Source organism: Penicillium longicatenatum (assembly GCF_028827895.1).
Source record: "Penicillium longicatenatum strain IBT 33135 chromosome Unknown contig_7_segment0_segment0, whole genome shotgun sequence".
Classification (NCBI taxonomy): Eukaryota; Fungi; Ascomycota; class Eurotiomycetes; order Eurotiales; family Aspergillaceae; genus Penicillium; species Penicillium longicatenatum.
In genome coordinates this window covers 503135-521507 of record NW_026643124.1, presented here as the reverse complement: position 1 = coordinate 521507, position 18373 = coordinate 503135, and the positions used below count along the sequence as shown (strand labels likewise).

General features: G+C 47.5%; 6 protein-coding genes across 6 annotated transcripts; 4 read left to right on the top strand and 2 right to left on the bottom strand.

The window, feature by feature from the left end:
* Positions 1-207: 207 nt before the first annotated feature.
* On the top strand, positions 208-3692 carry chsF (chitin synthase CHS3; the record flags this gene model as incomplete). Its single annotated transcript, XM_057120859.1, has 2 exons — positions 208-3538; positions 3607-3692. 2 exons carry the CDS (start codon positions 208-210, stop codon positions 3690-3692), a joined length of 3417 nt encoding a protein of 1138 aa, XP_056966613.1.
* Positions 3693-4661: 969 nt separating this feature from the next.
* N7484_010471 (fungal specific transcription factor domain-containing protein) lies at positions 4662-6442 on the top strand (the record flags this gene model as incomplete). Its single annotated transcript, XM_057120858.1, has 4 exons — positions 4662-4873; positions 4927-5349; positions 5402-5942; positions 6023-6442. The coding sequence occupies 4 exons, from the start codon at positions 4662-4664 to the stop codon at positions 6440-6442; spliced, it is 1596 nt and encodes a 531-aa protein (XP_056966612.1).
* Positions 6443-6865: 423 nt separating this feature from the next.
* On the top strand, positions 6866-8790 carry N7484_010470 (aldo/keto reductase; the record flags this gene model as incomplete). Its single annotated transcript, XM_057120857.1, has 6 exons — positions 6866-7702; positions 7759-7929; positions 7991-8134; positions 8187-8273; positions 8332-8415; positions 8476-8790. 6 exons carry the CDS (start codon positions 6866-6868, stop codon positions 8788-8790), a joined length of 1638 nt encoding a protein of 545 aa, XP_056966611.1.
* Positions 8791-8983: 193 nt separating this feature from the next.
* N7484_010469 (uncharacterized protein) lies at positions 8984-11015 on the bottom strand (the record flags this gene model as incomplete). The annotated part of the gene is made up of 8 exons (XM_057120856.1): positions 8984-9144; positions 9214-9291; positions 9344-9424; positions 9478-9908; positions 9966-10315; positions 10383-10537; positions 10591-10804; positions 10860-11015. The coding sequence occupies 8 exons, from the start codon at positions 11013-11015 to the stop codon at positions 8984-8986; spliced, it is 1626 nt and encodes a 541-aa protein (XP_056966610.1).
* A 1447-nt stretch (positions 11016-12462) lies between these two features.
* On the top strand, positions 12463-15102 carry N7484_010468 (beta-glucosidase; the record flags this gene model as incomplete). Its single annotated transcript, XM_057120855.1, has 1 exon — positions 12463-15102. The coding sequence occupies one exon, from the start codon at positions 12463-12465 to the stop codon at positions 15100-15102; it is 2640 nt and encodes an 879-aa protein (XP_056966609.1).
* A 774-nt stretch (positions 15103-15876) lies between these two features.
* Positions 15877-16221, bottom strand: N7484_010467 (uncharacterized protein; the record flags this gene model as incomplete). Its single annotated transcript, XM_057120854.1, has 1 exon — positions 15877-16221. The coding sequence occupies one exon, from the start codon at positions 16219-16221 to the stop codon at positions 15877-15879; it is 345 nt and encodes a 114-aa protein (XP_056966608.1).
* Positions 16222-18373: the final 2152 nt, after the last annotated feature.

Below are 18373 nucleotides of genomic sequence, written 5' to 3'. Positions count from 1 at the left end.
AGCACCATGTCTTTGCCCCAGAGGCCAGGCAAGGCCTCGCCGCGGCGTGAAGAGGTACGGGCTTTCCGCGAACCCTCAAGGCGGCGTCGCAGGGACATCGACACGGGTGAGTACAGCGACAACCCGACCTCCACACCGACTTCCCACCGGCATCGTCGCCGACACTCCCATGGCCACCGGCGAGCGACCGACACCGACGACGATCGCATGGAGCGGGGCGGCGACATCAGGCGCAAGAAAAGCCTCGTCAAACCCGAACGTCGCCATGTCGACTCCGACCACCCCAACTACCACTATCGCCAGCGGTCGCATCGTATGAATACACATCCGTCCACGACAGGAGAAGACCCATTACTCGATCGAGATGCCGAGGCCGAGACGAACAGCTCCAAGAGCATAGATACGAAATCGAGGGAGCTGTATGGGTTGGGAAATGTTAACAAACCGATGGAGCGGGGGCCGAGCCGACATCACTCGAAAAAGAAGAAGAAGAGGTCTTCGCGCCGGATTTCGAAGAAGCCGACCCTTGAGGACAGAAAACGACAAAAGGCTATGGAGGCGGTGCGCCCGCCGGACTTGTGGACAACGTACTGCGCACTGATCAGTTGTTTGGTGCCGGATTTCCTGCTCAAGTGCTGTGGCATGCCGCAGAGAGAACAGCGGACGGCCTGGCGGGAGAAGATTGGCCTTATCAGTATCATTTTGATGGTCGCAGCCTTTGTCGGTTTCTTGACATTCGGATTCACGGCAACGGTCTGCGGAAACGCTCCAACGCGACTGAAGATCAACGAGGTCGGCAATGGCTATATGATTTTCCACGGTCAGGCATACAACTTGGAGAATTCCAAGCACCCAGCCGCAGAAGGGATTCCCGAGGATACTAATGTTCTATACGACTTGCCCCATAAATATGGTGGTCAGGATGGCAGCTTTTTCTTCCAGGAAGTCAATGGTGCTTGCAAGGGGCTTATCACTGCTGTGGATGGTGGCGGTGTTCCAACCAACTCCGACGGGGATCTGGGGTGGTACTTCCCTTGCAATGCTTTCAACCAGGATGGTTCGTCCGAGCCAAATAGGACAGACGATTATTACGAGGGGTGGGCATGTCATACCAGCTCCGCTGCTCGGAAACCCTTCTGGGAGCTCAACCCATCAGGTGATGTGTATTTCACGTGGGAAGACACAAGGAACAAGAGCCGGAATCTGGCTGTGTACTCGGGCAGCGTTCTGGACCTGGATCTTCTGCGCTGGTTCAATACCAGTCAGGTTTCGTATCCTGCCAAGTTCGACAAGCTTCGCGAAAATCCGGATGTTCGGGGAGTTGATCTGACCTACTACTTGCAGGGTGGAGATGAGAAGAAGCTCGGACAGTGTCTGACGCAGATCATCAAAGTGGGCAGTATTGACACAGACACCGTGGGATGCATTGCTTCCAAGGTTGTACTCTACGTCTCTTTGATTTTCATTCTGTCCATTGTCGTGGTCAAGTTTGCGTTTGCGGTGTTGTTCCAATGGTTCTTGGCCAAGAAGTTCGCTGCGGACAGGACAAGCATGAGTTCTGATGCCAGGACTCGTAACCAACAGATCGAAGACTGGTCCAACGATATCTACCGACCGGCACCTCGCATGCCTGATCCTCCGATCCCGGACCGCCTCAGCAAACGTGCCAGCTTCTTACCGACGACATCTCGTTTCTCCAGTCCATATGTCATGGGTGGATCCACCAGTGCTGGTGGTAAGCAACGTTCGAATTATGTGACAATGGCTAGCCAGAACTCGACTTCCCGGCTTATGCCCAGCTCAACCACCACTGGAACTATGTACAAGACGAGTCACAACAGTAGTGGCGGTACTTTGAGTGCGGACAATTCCCGGAATCCTGCTGCCAGTAGGACCAGCTTGATTGGAGCGGGCTCGCAAGACCCTGGCTTTTCCACCATCGTCCCCGAGTCCGATGGCCCAGGCCCCGCTGGATTCATTCATGAGTCTGTTGTTCCCCAGCCTCCGCCTGAATGGCAGCCATTTGGCTACCCCTTGGCGCATGCGCTTTGCTTAGTTACATGTTACTCAGAGGGTGAAGAGGGTATTCGGAGTACTCTTGACTCCATTGCACTGACTGATTACCCGAACAGTCACAAGACGATTCTTGTCATCTGTGATGGTATCATCAAGGGTAAAGGAGAGGACTACTCCACTCCTGACATCGTGCTTAGCATGGTGAAAGATCATGTGGTTCTTCCAGATGAGGTTCAACCATTTTCATATGTTGCCGTAGCTACTGGCTCAAAGAGACACAACATGGCTAAGGTATATACTGGATTTTACGACTATGGCGATACCTCTATGGTTCCCCCTGAGAAGCAGCAGCGTGTTCCCATGATGGTGATTGTGAAGTGCGGTACCCCTGCCGAGTCTACTCAGTCCAAGCCGGGTAACCGTGGCAAGCGAGACAGTCAAATTATCCTCATGTCGTTTTTGCAGAAAGTTATGTTTGATGAGCGTATGACTGAGCTTGAATTCGAGATTTTCAATGGCATGTGGAATGTCACAGGTCTGCCCCCGGACTTCTACGAGGTCGTTCTGATGGTCGATGCCGATACGAAGGTATTCCCCGACAGCTTGACGCACATGGTCTCAGCTATGGTCAAGGACCCGGAAATTATGGGCCTGTGCGGTGAGACCAAGATTGCCAACAAGACCGACAGCTGGGTTACCATGATCCAAGTCTTCGAATACTTCATCTCCCACCACCAAGCCAAATCCTTCGAGTCCGTTTTCGGTGGTGTCACCTGTCTCCCCGGATGTTTCTCCATGTATCGCATCAAAGCTCCTAAGGGTGGCCAGAACTACTGGGTCCCCATTCTAGCCAATCCGGATATCGTGGAACACTACTCCGAGAACGTGGTTGACACCCTCCACAAGAAGAATCTCCTTCTTCTCGGTGAGGATCGGTACCTGACTACCCTAATGCTCAAAACTTTCCCGAAGCGCAAACAAATCTTCGTCCCACAGGCCGTCTGCAAAACAGTTGTCCCCGATAAGTTCATGGTCTTGCTTTCCCAGCGCCGTCGCTGGATTAATAGTACAGTCCACAACTTATTCGAACTAGTCCTTGTCCGCGATCTATGCGGTACATTCTGCTTCAGCATGCAATTCGTCATCTTCATTGAGCTAGTCGGAACATTAGTTCTTCCCGCCGCCATTTCATTCACCATCTACGTTATCATTTCGTCCATTGTCAGGAAACCTGTCCAGGTTATTCCTCTCGTTCTTCTTGCTTTGATTCTGGGTCTACCGGGTGTTTTGATCGTCGTGACAGCCCACCGCCTTGTCTACGTTCTCTGGATGCTTATCTACCTTGTTTCTCTCCCCATCTGGAACTTTGTTCTTCCTACTTATGCCTTCTGGAAATTCGACGATTTCAGTTGGGGTGATACCCGGAAGACTGCTGGCGAGAAGGACAAGGGACACGGTGATGCTGAGGGCGAGTTCGACAGTACTAAAATTACGATGAAGCGATGGCGTGATTTTGAAAGAGGTATGTTTCACTTCAACTAATAATTCTTACTCGACTATTTGGTAGCATCATAACTAACTTTGTCGTAGAACGACGACTACGAAACAGCGTCTGGGCTCAACCAAACCTGCCCGCAAATGGGTACCCACATCACGAGACATATTCAGATTATTAATGAGCGTTCTATCCCCGTTTTTAATTCCTCATTTTTCTTTTCTTTGGCGTCAATTTCAATTGTGATTTATTCTTCTGTTTTACATACCGAATCTCGGACAGGCGTTATGAGTGTCATTTTTCTTTTCATGCATGGATTGACTTGACTTGCCTGATTCTGGGATTTATGGTTCTGCACGACTCCACGAGCTATATTATGTGCATGTGTGCTATTATTGTGGGCTTGAGTTTGACAGAGGTTGATTTTGGGTTTACATTTTTTTCCTTATCTTACCAAGTTGGTTCTATTTATGTACAGTGAGAAATTGAATCAAGTGGGCTGAGCCTTCTGTGATATAAAAGTCTCCTTCATACTTGAATAATTTGAAAGCTTGGGAATTATTTGTTCGTGCATTTGTTCTCGGTGTCCTCATTGTGTGCAAGTTTAAGGCTACTAGGCTGGTTTACGTTGGACCCCTTGTATACCTCAAGTCGCTAGCATTTACGCATTCAAAGATCTTACAGAATATCGAGTTGACGAGCCATCGACTTTTCGTAGATTGTTCCCTCCGGGTATGGCAGAGTTTATCGAGATGGAAGATAAGCGGCTTCCTTGACTTAATTCCCTTATCTTCGTCGCTGCTCCTTCTTACCATCAATTAACTTGAAAAGCACCGGTACAATGAACGCGTGTCTACAATGTCGTCGAGTGAAAATGAAATGCATCCCGGGCGCGCAAGCCGGCGCATGTGAACGCTGCGTGCGCAAATTGCTTGAATGCATCTTTGAGCCCCACCGTCGAGGCCGAAGGCCCGGAACAAGGTGAGTCGAGGTATTAATGCAGGCGCGGATCAAGCATTCCCAACTAATCATTCCAAGGTTATCAAAGCGGAAATCGGTGACACCGAGATACCTCTTGTCAAGTGAATTACGACCCGACAGGACGGCAGTTCCAGAGGAAGATGTCCCTGTACGCGAACCGCCGCCCGCAATGTCACGGTCAAGTACCGGCTCAGATGGGTTACAGCCTTCTGGTGTACTCAGTCATGAGGCCATGAAGGGGCGATTCTCTCTGCGATATATTCTTGGCTCGGGGGAAAATGAAAGACCAGAGCGGCATGAAGGCGACCACAGCGGCTCGCTCGACGATCCGATCCGTTTGGGCCTGATCAATATATCTATTGCCCAGTGTCTATTTGATCAGTGAGTAGGACTTGACGTCAGTAAATTTCAACGAGGCTTAACAATATGAATAGCTTCATCACCGTCTTCAATCCCTATATTTCTCAGCTTGACCCTGCCCTGCATACCTTTTCATACGTGCGCCGGAAATCGTCATTTTTGCTAAGTACGATCCTCGCAAGCTCGGCGAAGGCTTTCAACCCAACGTTCTATCCCAAACTTCACGAACATGCCGAATCCTTATTGGCCAAAAATTTTCTAAGTGGCATTAAAACTACGGAAATAGCCCAGGGGACTCTTATCCTAACGTATTGGAAGGAGCCTCGCGATACACGGGCCTGGGTCCTACTTGGTTACGTGATCAGAATGTGTACAGACATGGGATGGCATAAGTTCCTTCCTTCTCAATCACAAAATCACACAATGAGCGAAAGCGAAAGGCGAGAAACTCGAAATAAAGAAAGAACTTGGTTTCTTTTGTTTGTTTACGACCGGAGGTATGTTGATCGCTTCAAGCCAGATGTGAAGGGGATTGACACAAGAATACAGCATGAGTCTACAGACAGGTCGGCCTTGGATGATTGAGCGTGACGAGTTCATTGAGTCGATAGAGACATGGTGCAACGATCCGCTCGCGACCAGGCATGATCCTCTCCTGGGAGCATTTGTTACCTTGAGAATATTGACCTCCGAAGCAGTCAGATTATTAAATCCTCAAAGCTGGGAAGGCAAAAGAGCCAAAATGCAAGGAATTGAATTGCAGTTGGACTTTATTAATACACGCATTAGGAAGTGGGAAAAGCAATGGACTCGAAAGATCAAGGCCTTATCAACCAGTGAAGAAAACTGTCACGAATTCTTGATACGCTTTTATGGATCTCATATAATACTTCAGCTCTCTTCGTTACCACTGCAAGTCATGCTGAGTTCTGGTGCTTCTGAGGCTTCACTTGACTTGGGAACATTCTGGATGGCATACTCGAGTGCGCTATCAATGCTCAAGCTCATATCAGACTTCTCGGCACATATTTACTTTGTTCAGGACTCGATACATGTGATGAATGCATATAGTGGTGCATTCCTCGTGAAGGTCAGTCATTTTGCCCGTCGACTTACAAGTTTGATTTTCATTTTTTGCGTGGTATAGAGACTGACCATCATGAAATTCAGTTGGCTCACGCCGTACCCGAAACAATTGCGAAACAGATAAGACCTGAGATAATAAAAGCGATTCGCGAAGCAACCGCGGCCTTTTCCAGCCAAGGAGCGCCCGATGGGTCTACTTGTGTTCTACAGGCCCAATTCCTAGGCAAAATTGCGGCAAGACTATCTGAAATGGATACTCCAAGACAAAATGACCCCATTCTTACAGATTTGAATATTTTCAATGGAAGACTTGACACCGTTGAAACCCCGATCCGTGACGGTCGGTTTTTCAAGAACGGCACACAGGAAGCCTCCCAACAATATGATATGGCAGCGGCAGGAGCATCGCTCCAAGAGCCAGAAGCCTTTATGAGTGACGATTATTGGGCACATGTGTTTGCAAGTGCCGGGTTCAATACTGACGATGGAATATTCCTAGCTTAGCGTACAGAATTGTAATTTAGATGCTCAACGCTTATCAAGGTTTATCCAAAACATGGCTCCAGGTATCTTAATCTCACGTGGAATGTGGATATTGACTCCATGGATTGACATTTAGCCTCCTCGGACCATATCGGAGTCCTAGGATATGAGCGCGTGATTCCCCTTTGTCAACCTCCAATGATAAGAGCCCGGAACGGGCCGCAGTAGCAAATACCGGCGAATTCTGTGCTTAGAACGCCGGTGGGATCAGATGCATTGCGGGGTGCGATAAGGCTAGTGCCCACTCTTGAAACGACAAGACAATTATCCCGACCGCTGGAAGGCGGCCATTGTAATATTACCTTTGCTAGCTGCTTAAATCCATACATCGCCTGCATACGGCTCGCCCAAGGAATTCCCCAGGACAACTTTTAGCTTCTCAGGATGACGGAGACAAAGCTCAAAACGGCGCATGTCAACATGATGGCTGATTCACTGATTGCGAATCTTCCATTGGAGGGACTGCGCGTTGTGCTGCGTGGCATGCTCGCAAATCGACCTGATTGTACCACAACCTTCGAGGACCAAGCCCGCAGTTACACTCGCGACGTGGTGCTACCCAGTACCGAGTCTGTCGAGACATCCAAGGATGCAGTCGAGTACATCCAGAATGCTAGGAAGCATGTCTGCTGTATGCTTGGGTGCGGTCTTTGCTACGAGGCACTCCCTGTTCTCCAAAGCACAGTGGAGGCCATCGGTCGGTTTCTAGCATTGACCGAAGGAAACCCGACAGACGAAAGTTCACTTTCGTATCAGGTCACCCAATTGGATGGGGTCATTGTTCAGGCTGTCACAGCTGTTCAGAAATCTCTCGTCTCTTCCACAGGATCGCGGAACCTTTCTGAAAATGAGAGCAAGTTGCTTGAAAGACTACTTGATAGCCTCACCAATTGCAAGGTCGCTAGCGAAAAACAGTCACAGCTATTTTTGCTAGATCGAGGCCTTGAAACCGTCAAGGATTTCCTCCACCCCGAAACCTTAGGCCGTTCTACTGGCATTAATACCCCACCATCCCCCAAGAATCCCCCTGAGATCTCAGAATCATTTGCGGTGAATGGCGTCAATCTACCAAGAATCTTCACTGGGCTTTGGCAACTTTCAAGCCCAGCATGGGGTTCTGCTCCCCAGTCCAAAATTATGGAGCAGTTCTCCAAGTATGTTGAAAGTGGACTCACGGCCTTCGACATGGCTGATCACTATGGAGATGCCGAAGTTATTTTTGTGAATAAACCTGAGCAACCCCACCCAAAGACTTCTTGAGCTAACAGATCTCATAGGGACGATACCGATCATCTAGTGCATTTTCGAAATCGATTTTCGCCGCTACCAAATACTGCGTGTTTCATCCAGTGACGGTTTCACGGGAGGCAGTGGTTGCCAACATCGATGAACGGTGTCAGAGGCTCAAGTCGGACAGCATTGATCTCCTTCAATTTCATTGGCAACATGTAAGTCATTGGTCTTTCAGGATCGATGTTTGAAAACTAACTCTTATTCTTTTCTTCGCAGTATGAAGACAGCTCATATATCCAGGCCTTGAAGTACATTCAAGAGGACACTCGCGTTAAGAATTTGGGATTGTGCAACTTCGATACAGAGCATATGCAAAAGGTCATTGACAGCGGAGTCAAGGTATATACCAACCAAGTTCAGGTAAGCTTTCCAAATATCTCAAGCCCTGGGTTATCGCTAAGGATATTGAAAGTTTTCCCTTATCGATTCCCGGCCAACAGTTCGCATGGCGGAACTTTGTGAGCGACACGATATAAAGCTGCTGACATATGGAACTTTGGTACATATCCTAAGAACATCATTCTTGTTTTGACCTAGATTCTGATTCTTGGCTATAGTGTGGAGGTCTCATGGCGGAGAGATGGATTGGAAAGGACGCACCTGATCTTTATGGCGAGACAGTCACACCCAGCCAACGGAAGGTACGCTACCCTATAATGTTCCGGCGTTTGAAAAGCATTGGGTTGATTTGGAAAATCTAGTATCTCGCAATGATCAACAGCTGGGGAGGTTGGGCTTTGTTCCAAGAGCTACTTAAGACTCTTCTTTCTATTGCCCAAAAGCATGGTGTTTCTCTCTCGAACGTGGCCACCAGATGGGTCTTGGACTTCCCTTACGTTGGTGCGGTCATTGTTGGCACAAGAATGGGTATTAGCCAGCAATGTGACGAGAGCCTGGCATCGCTTGGCTGGAAATTGGGTGCTGATGATCAAAAGCAAATCCGAGACATTCTCAACCGGAGCCGCAGGACTGAGATGTTTGAGACTATAGGTGACTGTGGTGGTGAATATAGGTAGATTACTTGCTTTACGAAGGCGTCATAGGGAAAATGAGTCGTTTTCAACAGAGTGATTATGATTTTGGTTGCCTGTTGGACCGCATAGCGTAAATTCATCAGAGAGGTTTAAGAATTTGAATCTGAAAGACATTTCATTCATAGCTACACAACAATATTAAATAAAAGTGACTATAGTTGGTCGTTCAGTTCCTCTAAATTATAGACTTCCACCACGGCTGGTTGTTGCCCGATTCACCTGAATACTGCATGGCAGCCTTTTCTTCCTCAAAGGCCGCTAGCTCGGTATCCAAATCCACCTCCTTCAGCGGCACAATCATTGACTTCAGGAAGAATTTGAAGAAGATATACAACACTGTTTGAAGTTAGTTATTTATTTATTAGAGGAACCTTGGTGTGTTCTCTGATTAGTGATGTCACTTACCAGCAAAGATCGCGATGTTGAGATAGCAAGTCAAGAAACCTGACGCAGTGAAATTTCCTGTCGTGAAAACGTCGAAGCCTATTTATGTCAGGAGCTTTCGCAATATCAATTTAGAAGAGTTAAAACTAACCAGAGAAGAAGACAATCAAAGTTACCATGATCAAAGTGGCAATAGCCGTATAAGGCTGCAATGGGCTTCTGTACGGTAGTCCTGTTGGGTGTAAGTATATATTGAAATGTTAGAATCGGAGAGGGGACACTCACTATCCCTAGAGATGTTCTGGGCGGAGAGTGCACACCAGAATCGCAAGTATGTCGCCTCGATAACGATCCATCCAATCAGTCCAGCCACAGTTGTGATATTCACAAACCACCCAAAGACGACCGACGAAGTAGAACCGACTGACATGAATGCCAGCGGCATCAGAGCGGAGCTAAGACTCACAGCATACCATGGAGTTCCGAAACGGTTGCATCGCTGGAATAATCGAGGGGCATGGCCGTCTTGGCTGAGACCGTAGAGAGTACGAGATGCCAAGAAGATACAGCTTGAACCACTGCTGATGGCAGAAGTACAGACGACTGCATTGATGATGTGCGGTACCACGGATATGCCTGCACGTGTAAATGCGATCACAAATGGAGACTCGGAAGCTGTGCCCGTGGAAAGAGACAGAGATTTATCGTTGAAAGGCCTAGATCGATTGATTAGAAGTTGGCAAGCTTTGAGAGGGAAGAGGGGCTCATCATACACAATCAAGCCAACAATGAAAATTCCGAGGACGTAAAATAGGAAGACTCTGATGAAGGTTTTTTTGGTGGCATTTGGGATGGTCAAGCGAGGGTTCTTTGTTTCGGACCCAGCAATGGCCACAACTTGAATATTTCCGTAGCTGAAAGCCGCAGTCAGGAGGATCTTCCAGAAGGCAAGAAATCTGCCTGGGGAACCCGACGCAATATATTCGTTGAAGGCACCCGGAGTGTTCCAATAGTGAAAGCCAAGGCGATGATGGTCGGGGCCGCCCCCGAGGTCAATGACAAGTCCTCCAAGAATGCAACCGATGATGAGCATAATTTTGAGACAAGCAAATACAACCTCCGACTATGTAAGATTGTCAAGGTTAGCACTATTGCACCGTTATCGAAGCGCGATTGTTAAGTTGACTTACTTCACCGTACAGTCGGACTCCGCAGAAGTTCAGCGCGATAATGAAGAAGCCAAAGACAGCAATCCATACGGCGACGTTGACTTCAGTATTCCAGAATTGAATCAAAGTAGCGGCAGCTGTGATTTCCGTTGGTGCCGAGATGGCCATAGTATACCCTAACATTATGAGTCACCCTTAATTGCCAATGCATAGGGTTATGAGATCTTACAGAAGTTCCATCCTGTTGCAGCTCCAAGTGCTGGCTCGACAAATTTCGTTGCGTGTCTCACAAATCCACCCGTTGAGGGCATGAACGCGGTTATCTCACCCGTGGTGTAAGACACTCCTGCGGTAACAAAACCCATGATGATATAGGCCATGAAGGCCCCGGCCGGGCCTGCAGTAGCAATGGCTTGACCCGAGCTCAAGAAGAGACCAGTTCCCTATACATTCTTAGTGTCCATCTTAGGCGATTCAATGGACGGGGGGAGCACTAACGATCATGCCAGCGATGGCGATCATGTTGATGTGTCGTGACTCGAGGTCACGCTTGACCTCCTCGACATTGCCTTCAGTGGCATCGATGGAGTCATCGGCCTCCATGCTGTGAGCCTTGGACTCAACGTCTTTTGGAAATTCGATTGTAGAGGCCATGTTGTTGACAGCTAGCAGTCTGAGCCGCTGTTATGCAGGAGGAAACCTTAACATAAGCAAGCCAGTAACTGTTATAAGACTCGAATGGTTTAGCACACGAGATAGCTTATCTCCCCATGGCCAATCAGAATCCCCGAAATGCGGGGATATAAGACTAGAAGGGACGTGCAAACCGGCGTTCTACCGCCCGTCGGTTAATCACCGGCAGATTTGGCCGATTGGAGGATAGAACACCGATGCTTACTTCGCATGCGCGTAGAAAATATAGCGCGACGTCTAAAAGAACTTTGGAACATCCATCAAGCATAATAAATTCTCATTGGCGCCTGATAACATCAAATCCATTTCATAATGAGTGAGGAATTTCGATTGTATGACCTCCGCGTGGAGGTCGTGTGCCCACCAGGAGAGCGAATCATGTGCGGTGCTAAAGAAGGTGACTTCTTTACTCTTGAGGGAGAGATGATGTATTTGCCCCCTGGACAAGGAATGAGTATATACAGCTTAGGTAAGGATCGACACACTAGCCTGGCGTGCGGATTGATGCCTAACAGATAACTAGGCTCTGTCTTGCCTTTACTGGCGGCCAAACAACGCATGACAGACAAAAACGATTGGATGACAACAGACGCCTTGATCGCGTGCCCTGATCCCCATTGTCCATCAAAGCTCAAAATTGTACGAACCGGCATCAGAAGCTTTAACCATTCTGAGACTACTGTCGTTCCGTTAGACAAGCCGGCAGGTGGGGATCTCTAGGTTAGCTCACTCCGCGGCCTTTAAGAAACCACCTTCGAAGTCGTCATCTCCAACCGTTTCGGACGCTCCACCTCCTTTTTTTACCTTGGATAAGCAACCTAGTCTAAGGCTTCACATGACTTGGCTTAATGAGAATAAATTAAAGAATTCTGGGGAGGCCTGAAAAATTCCTCGAAAATCGTTTGAACACAGCTGTGACTACTACGTATTATGCTTCACTTCGTAGGCCATACATTATCTGCGGTATCTTTCAGCGTTATCTTCAATAGTATCTAAAAAGCCCACCCCTATCATTACAGGCATCACAGCTCGGCATTATTTGCCCAGTGCTGAGTGGAAATTGGTCTGGCCAACATGGCCATGGCGGTGTTTTCGCACTTTTTGCCTCTGACCTTTAAGATAAGAAGTATCCAGACCTCTGGGTAGGATAATGGATCCGAAACCTACTATAGTCTATTCCAATGGGAACTAATAGGGAACTACCGCTTTGATTACTAGCGTTATCTAAATAGCTCCAGGGCTTATCCTGAACGCCGACGCTGGTTTACCGGTGTTATTTAGAATGCCGGCTCGATGAATCACCTGCACACTAAAGCTGCCCATCGAACTGAGGTAACTGATAAGCGCTAATTATATATGTCAGGAACGAGGCTCTATTGATTGAACGTGTGGGTTCCTCAATCACAGAATGCTGGGTTTACTTGCTATTTCGTCCTTGCTCAGCTTAGCAGCTGCCGAGCAGCAGCCATGGCTGAACAAGTCCCTCCCAACTGAAGAGAGACTCCAGTCGTTGCTCAAGCAATTGAACTTCACTGAGAAGCTATCGATGGTTCAAGGAACCCAGAATGTAAGCATTAGAAACTCCCTTCGATCAACATACATATCCGTGAACAATCAACTTACATGGCACGTGGAATTGCAACAGCTCGAGACGAACGGCTGCATTGGTTATGTGCCTGGAATCGATAGACTGGGCATGCCGGCTGTTTGCATGGGCGACGGCCCAGAGGGAGTCGGTAATAACCTCAACAATGTCACGACTTTCCCCGCGCCCGTCATGAGCACCGCAGCATGGAATGTGTCCCTCGCCACTCGATTCGGTGAGGCCCTCGCTCAGGAGCACAAGGCCAAGGGACGAAATGTGGTTCTGGCGCCAACTATCAACATCGTTCGAACCCCTCTCTGGGCCCGAGCAGCAGAATCCCTGTCCGAGGACCCCTACCTGAACAGCCTTGTAGGTGTCGCGATTACCAAGGGCATTCAGTCTCAGGAGATGATCGCATGCCCCAAGCACCTGGCAGCGTACAACCAAGACACCAACCGCTTTGGAGTGGCCCCGGAATTTGATGCCATCGATGCCATTGTGGATGAACGCACGATGCAGGAAGTCTACTTGCCAGCGTTTAAGGCAGCAGTCCAGGAAGGTCAAGCCGGCTCTGTGATGTGCTCGTATAACAAGCTGAACGGTGTGCACACTTGTGAAGATCCTTGGTTGTACCAAGTTCTCAAGGGTGATTGGGGTTTTGATGGATTCGTGGTTACAGACTGGTATTTCGCTCAGCGAACCACCGTGGCGGCAGCTTTGGCAGGTTTGGACAACAGCCAGCCCGGTGGATCATTGATGGACTTGTATGGATTCCCAGAACTCTACGGTTCAGTTCTCCAGGAGGCTGTCAATAATGGATCAATACCCACCTCCCGAGTCGAAGATATGGTTGAGCGCCTCTGGAGACCTATGTTCGCCACTGGAGTCATTGATCGAGCAGTGGAGGGCAACGAGACTTCAATTGCCCGTACCGAGAAGCATCTAAGCCTAGCAAAGGAAATTGTTGAAGAAGGTGCCGTGCTCCTCAAGAACATCGATCGAACTTTGCCGCTAAACGGAGATCAATACCGTTCCTTGGCTATATTCGGAGGTAACGCAGACGACCAAGCATTGGTCACTGAGCTGCACGGTGGCTTTGTACTTGATACCTCAATGAAGGTGAAGAAGCCTCTCACTTATATCACAGAGCGAGCAGCTCAAGAGAACGTCTCGGTCAACTACCTGAAAGCGTTCCCAGGTACCCAGACCTTCGCTCAGGTTCCTACCTCGATGTTTGGCCCTGATGGTTTAAACGTCACATACTGGACGACAACCGATTGGACAGGACCCGTGAACCAGACTACGACAGTTGGGAACATCACTGCCGGAGATTACCCCAAGAACATGGCCAGCGTTTGGCCCGACGTCTACTCCTCTCGGTACGATGGCCACTTCTACCCTAACGAGACGGGCCTGTATTATTTCTCCGTGTATGGAAATGGATTGGGTAATATCTATATCGATGAAGACCTGGTTACGAGCTTGAATGGAAGCAACTTCAACATGGTGGCCCAAGGAGTGGTGAAGCTTTCCGCAGGAAAGGCTGTGACTCTACGACTTGACTATTCCATGGGCTTCTCGGTCGACAATGGCATCTACGGAGTGACTCTAGGCATGGAGATTGAGAAAGACTTCAACCACGATGATTTGACCAAGGTTGCCAAGCAAGCGGATTTGAGCATTGTTTTTGTGAATGATGAGGTTACAGAGGGTCTTGACAGTAACAACGCTTTGCAGCTACCCACCAACCAGGACGAGCTCATCTCAAAGATTTCCAAGCACAGCAAGCGCACGGTAGTTGTTGTCAGCACCAACAGCGCTATTTTGATGCCTTGGTTGGACGAAGTCGACGCTGTCGTCGAGACTTTCTACCCTGGCCAAGAAATCGGACCTGCGATTGCGCGCCTTCTCTTCGGTGATGTGAACTTCTCAGGAAAACTTCCTATTACATTCCCCAAGGCTCTTGCAGATACCCCAACCGCGGACATTGAACGTTACCCAGGGGTCAGCCTGAAGGCTAACTATTCTGAGGGTCTCTTTGTTGGTTACCGCTGGTTCGATGAAAACTCCCTGGAGCCTTTGTTTCCCTTCGGATTCGGACTGTCATATACTGAGTTTGAGCTGTCAAAGATGGAAGTCAAAGTTGGTGGAAAGAATGAGAAGTTCATTGACATCAAGGCCGAAGTCCACAATACAGGAGCTATTTTTGGACAGGAAGTTGTCCAACTATACGTGCAGTTCCCCGAAGAATGCCAGGAACCACCTAGACTTTTGAAGGGATTCCAAAAGGTTGCCATCGACTCGAAACACAAGTCAAAGGTCGAATTTACCTTGAGCGTTGACGATTTGTCTATCTGGAGCACTGCTTCTAAAAAATGGGAATTCGTGCCTGGTAAATACTCGTTCTTTGTGGGAACATCTTCCAGGGACCTTCCATTGAAAGATTCCGTCCATCTGAAATAGAATCGCCATGGTTGACACTTCTGATGTCATCCAAATTCTGATTTTGGACACAAGCTGGCCGTCTGGTACGGTGTCGCCACCTCTACCGCGGTGATTTGAAGTTTCCTCATGAGGAACAAATATAGATTTATCAAAGAAAAAGAACAAAAATGTTATACAGATGGTAACTATAAGTTTTTGCACTATGCAGCTTTTTGTTCCCATTAATATGCGTTTGGATGGACAAAGAGGTCAGTAATGTTAGAGTGAAAGAGGCGAGGGCGGGACAGTCCTTGATCCACTTCCCCTATATAATGCTAATTAGTAACGGTACGATTGCAACTAAGACTTAAGGACGAGCCCTGAGGTACGTATAACGGACCTTACGAACGCTGCTCACTGACCAGTTAGCTAGGCGTAACTAAGTGGTTGATGAATATTCCGTAAAGACTGTTCTGAATTCACTACTTAAAGAGTGTAAAGAAAGATAGCTAGATATATAGTAGTGAGCGACTGTGGTGTATATAGACTGCGACTTGCTTTGTTCGACCTAGGCGATTCCCTTAGAGCCACGCTATTCGCCCATCCTTTCCTGCTGGCTAACCTCCGGGGCCCGTTATGTCCATCTGGTCCGCTTCCTTCTTCCATCCCCTAGGCGGCCCAGGCCGCCCTATCGAAGGAATGATTGATGGGGGCTTATTGAAGAAGCCGACCCGGGCTGTGCCTGTTCATTTCCTCAAGGGCAAAGTTAATTACTTGATTCTGTTACCTAGGAGCAGAAATTCCAACTTACCTTTAGTGTAGTAAGACACTGGCGCCAGTCTTCTGCCCATTCGGCGAATGACCATTGATATTGTAGCATTGACGTGATTTGAAATAATCTCCATCATAGGCCCACGTATCATATAGGTACGCGGTGCATGTACCGGAACCATAAAAACCGATTCGTGTTTGCTTAGGACCCCATCCATTTTCTCGATAAGACTGGAATACAGGCAACGGGCCTGTGCAAGCACCATTCTTAACGGTGGTTTGCGTGACTTCGCCCGTGCAATCACGACCAGAGTAGGTCAAAATGCCGGCTGAAAGGCCACCTTGAATAAAGGCAGCAGAGGCAATAAGGATCTTGGAAAAATGCATTTTCAGAAGCGTTAAAGTACCAAAAACGTTTTTCTTGAAGATAAGATTGAAAGGATGATATGATCGGAGTGAGAAAATGTTTAGATCTGATGAGTTAAGAGATACTTCTGATTGAGATGTAGCAGTCAGTTTATATATGTATAGCCTGTGGCACTTCCAGCTTTCATACACGTCGATAGGAGGAGAAAATGGTAATCCCGACGCAACACGCTCTGTCGTATGAACACGCTCTGGCGTACCTAATTGCGTATCACTAATGCTATGTATGTCTCACTGTTACATACTATACTCCACGATCCGACTCTATGGTTGATTGCGCTTCTCCTTCGCTCTCGGAAATGCAAAAGGCATTCTGTGGAACTGTATTGGATATACGTCGTTATTTTTTTTTTTTTTTTTTTTTTTTTGAAAACTACGTTGCGTGTCTCGGCAAGAAGCTGAATGTGACGAAAGTCAATAGAAGCAACCCTGAATTTCATATAATGGCTATTAAGAATAAATGGTACGTGATATAGAATGCAATACGACAGATATCGTATTGCGTATTACTAATACGACATATGTCTCACCGCTATATACTACATAGTAATTAGTCTATGGATAAGGCATTTGACCAAGATGAGAAAGTTCAGTGTCGAGCGTATTGAGGGTTAGAGTGAATTATACCGGTCTTCTCCGGGAGAATTCTATGCGGGGTGAAAATACATTGCAATTATGATTACTGACTGACTACTAGTATTATGGCATTTTTAGTCTAGCAGTAAAATCATTTATCAAGATTGAAGGCTCATGCTGCTGAGCTATTAAGCTTCCATGTTGCCCTTCGCTGAATTGCTGCCGAGCTGTACTCTGGAACGCCGGAGGAGACATTATCGTGAATTCGGGAGATTCAAAACCTGTCAATAGACGAAGACGCCATCAGTTATCTTGCCCACGGGCACTGAATACCTAGCGATCTGGAATTCTCTTGTATTCTCTCTTCATGAAAATAAAGACTTATCCATAATCGAGTATAGACTTGGATAAAATCACGGGGAGTCGCTAAAATCTTGTCATATGGGACGGGATTAAAGGGTTTTAACCACCACGCCCCACTCCCATGGGACCGGTTTCTATGACCATGAGTGTTTTATAGCCAGTCCTATGGTGGAATCCCGTGGGCTTTGTTAAGGTCTAATCGAGTACTAGTTCATCTAGCTAGATGCTTCTGGAGCTATCCTATTAAGAAAAGAACGGACATGCTATAATTTGAAAACACGTTATTATACTTTGGTCGGGTCGTTTATTTCTTCTCTGCTTTGGCTTTGCTTAGATCAGATGCCTTGTGTCTTCCCCCAAAGTCTTTCTATGAATATAATCTGTTACTGAATGAGGTATTGTAAGTAAAATTTTGTGCTACCTGGTACGTATAGAATAAGCCCTAAGACCATTACTTGGGTGCGGGAAAGAGAAAAGTGAGATCTTGCTAGGTTGCTGGATTCTAAAGGCCCACTCCAGTTCTTGATGTTTAACTCAATTCCAGCTACTCTATAGACGCCGGTACCGTAGGATCGCTACGTTATGATTAAGGTTATTATAATATAAGTTTACGTACTTTATACCGAGCGGAAGCTTATCCCTGGACCTACCTATAGGAGGGACCAAGATACCTCCCATAAATACCTCAGAAACCACCGCTAGCTTTACTAGGGACGATCTCGAAGCTAGAAATGAGATTTTCATGAGCCATGCCGATTTTCGCACTTGCATGAGTCATTAGGGACTGCCCTGGCGAAAAGCAAATATTTTGACAGACAAGAGTAATCTAAGCGCCATTTTCTTTTCTTGACGTAAAGTGACCAAAACCAATAGCACTTGCTCCTACTATTTTCTTCCACCTTCCACCCACTCAAAACTTCAGGTTCCTTCCATGCGTCCCAATAACCCCAAACATACATTTTCTTTGGTTGATGGTAAAATCTTTGCTTATCTTTCTCACTGGCATTATATCTGCAAAATTCGCCGATGGCGGGGTCTGCATGAAACTCAGCGTCCATTCTTACTACTTTCACGTGAGATGGCTGATTGTCAGACTTGAACATCTGGGTCAACTATTTTTAAAACTAGGAAAGACAGATAACGCTTGCCAAGGCTTAAAATGGCCGATGGGCGT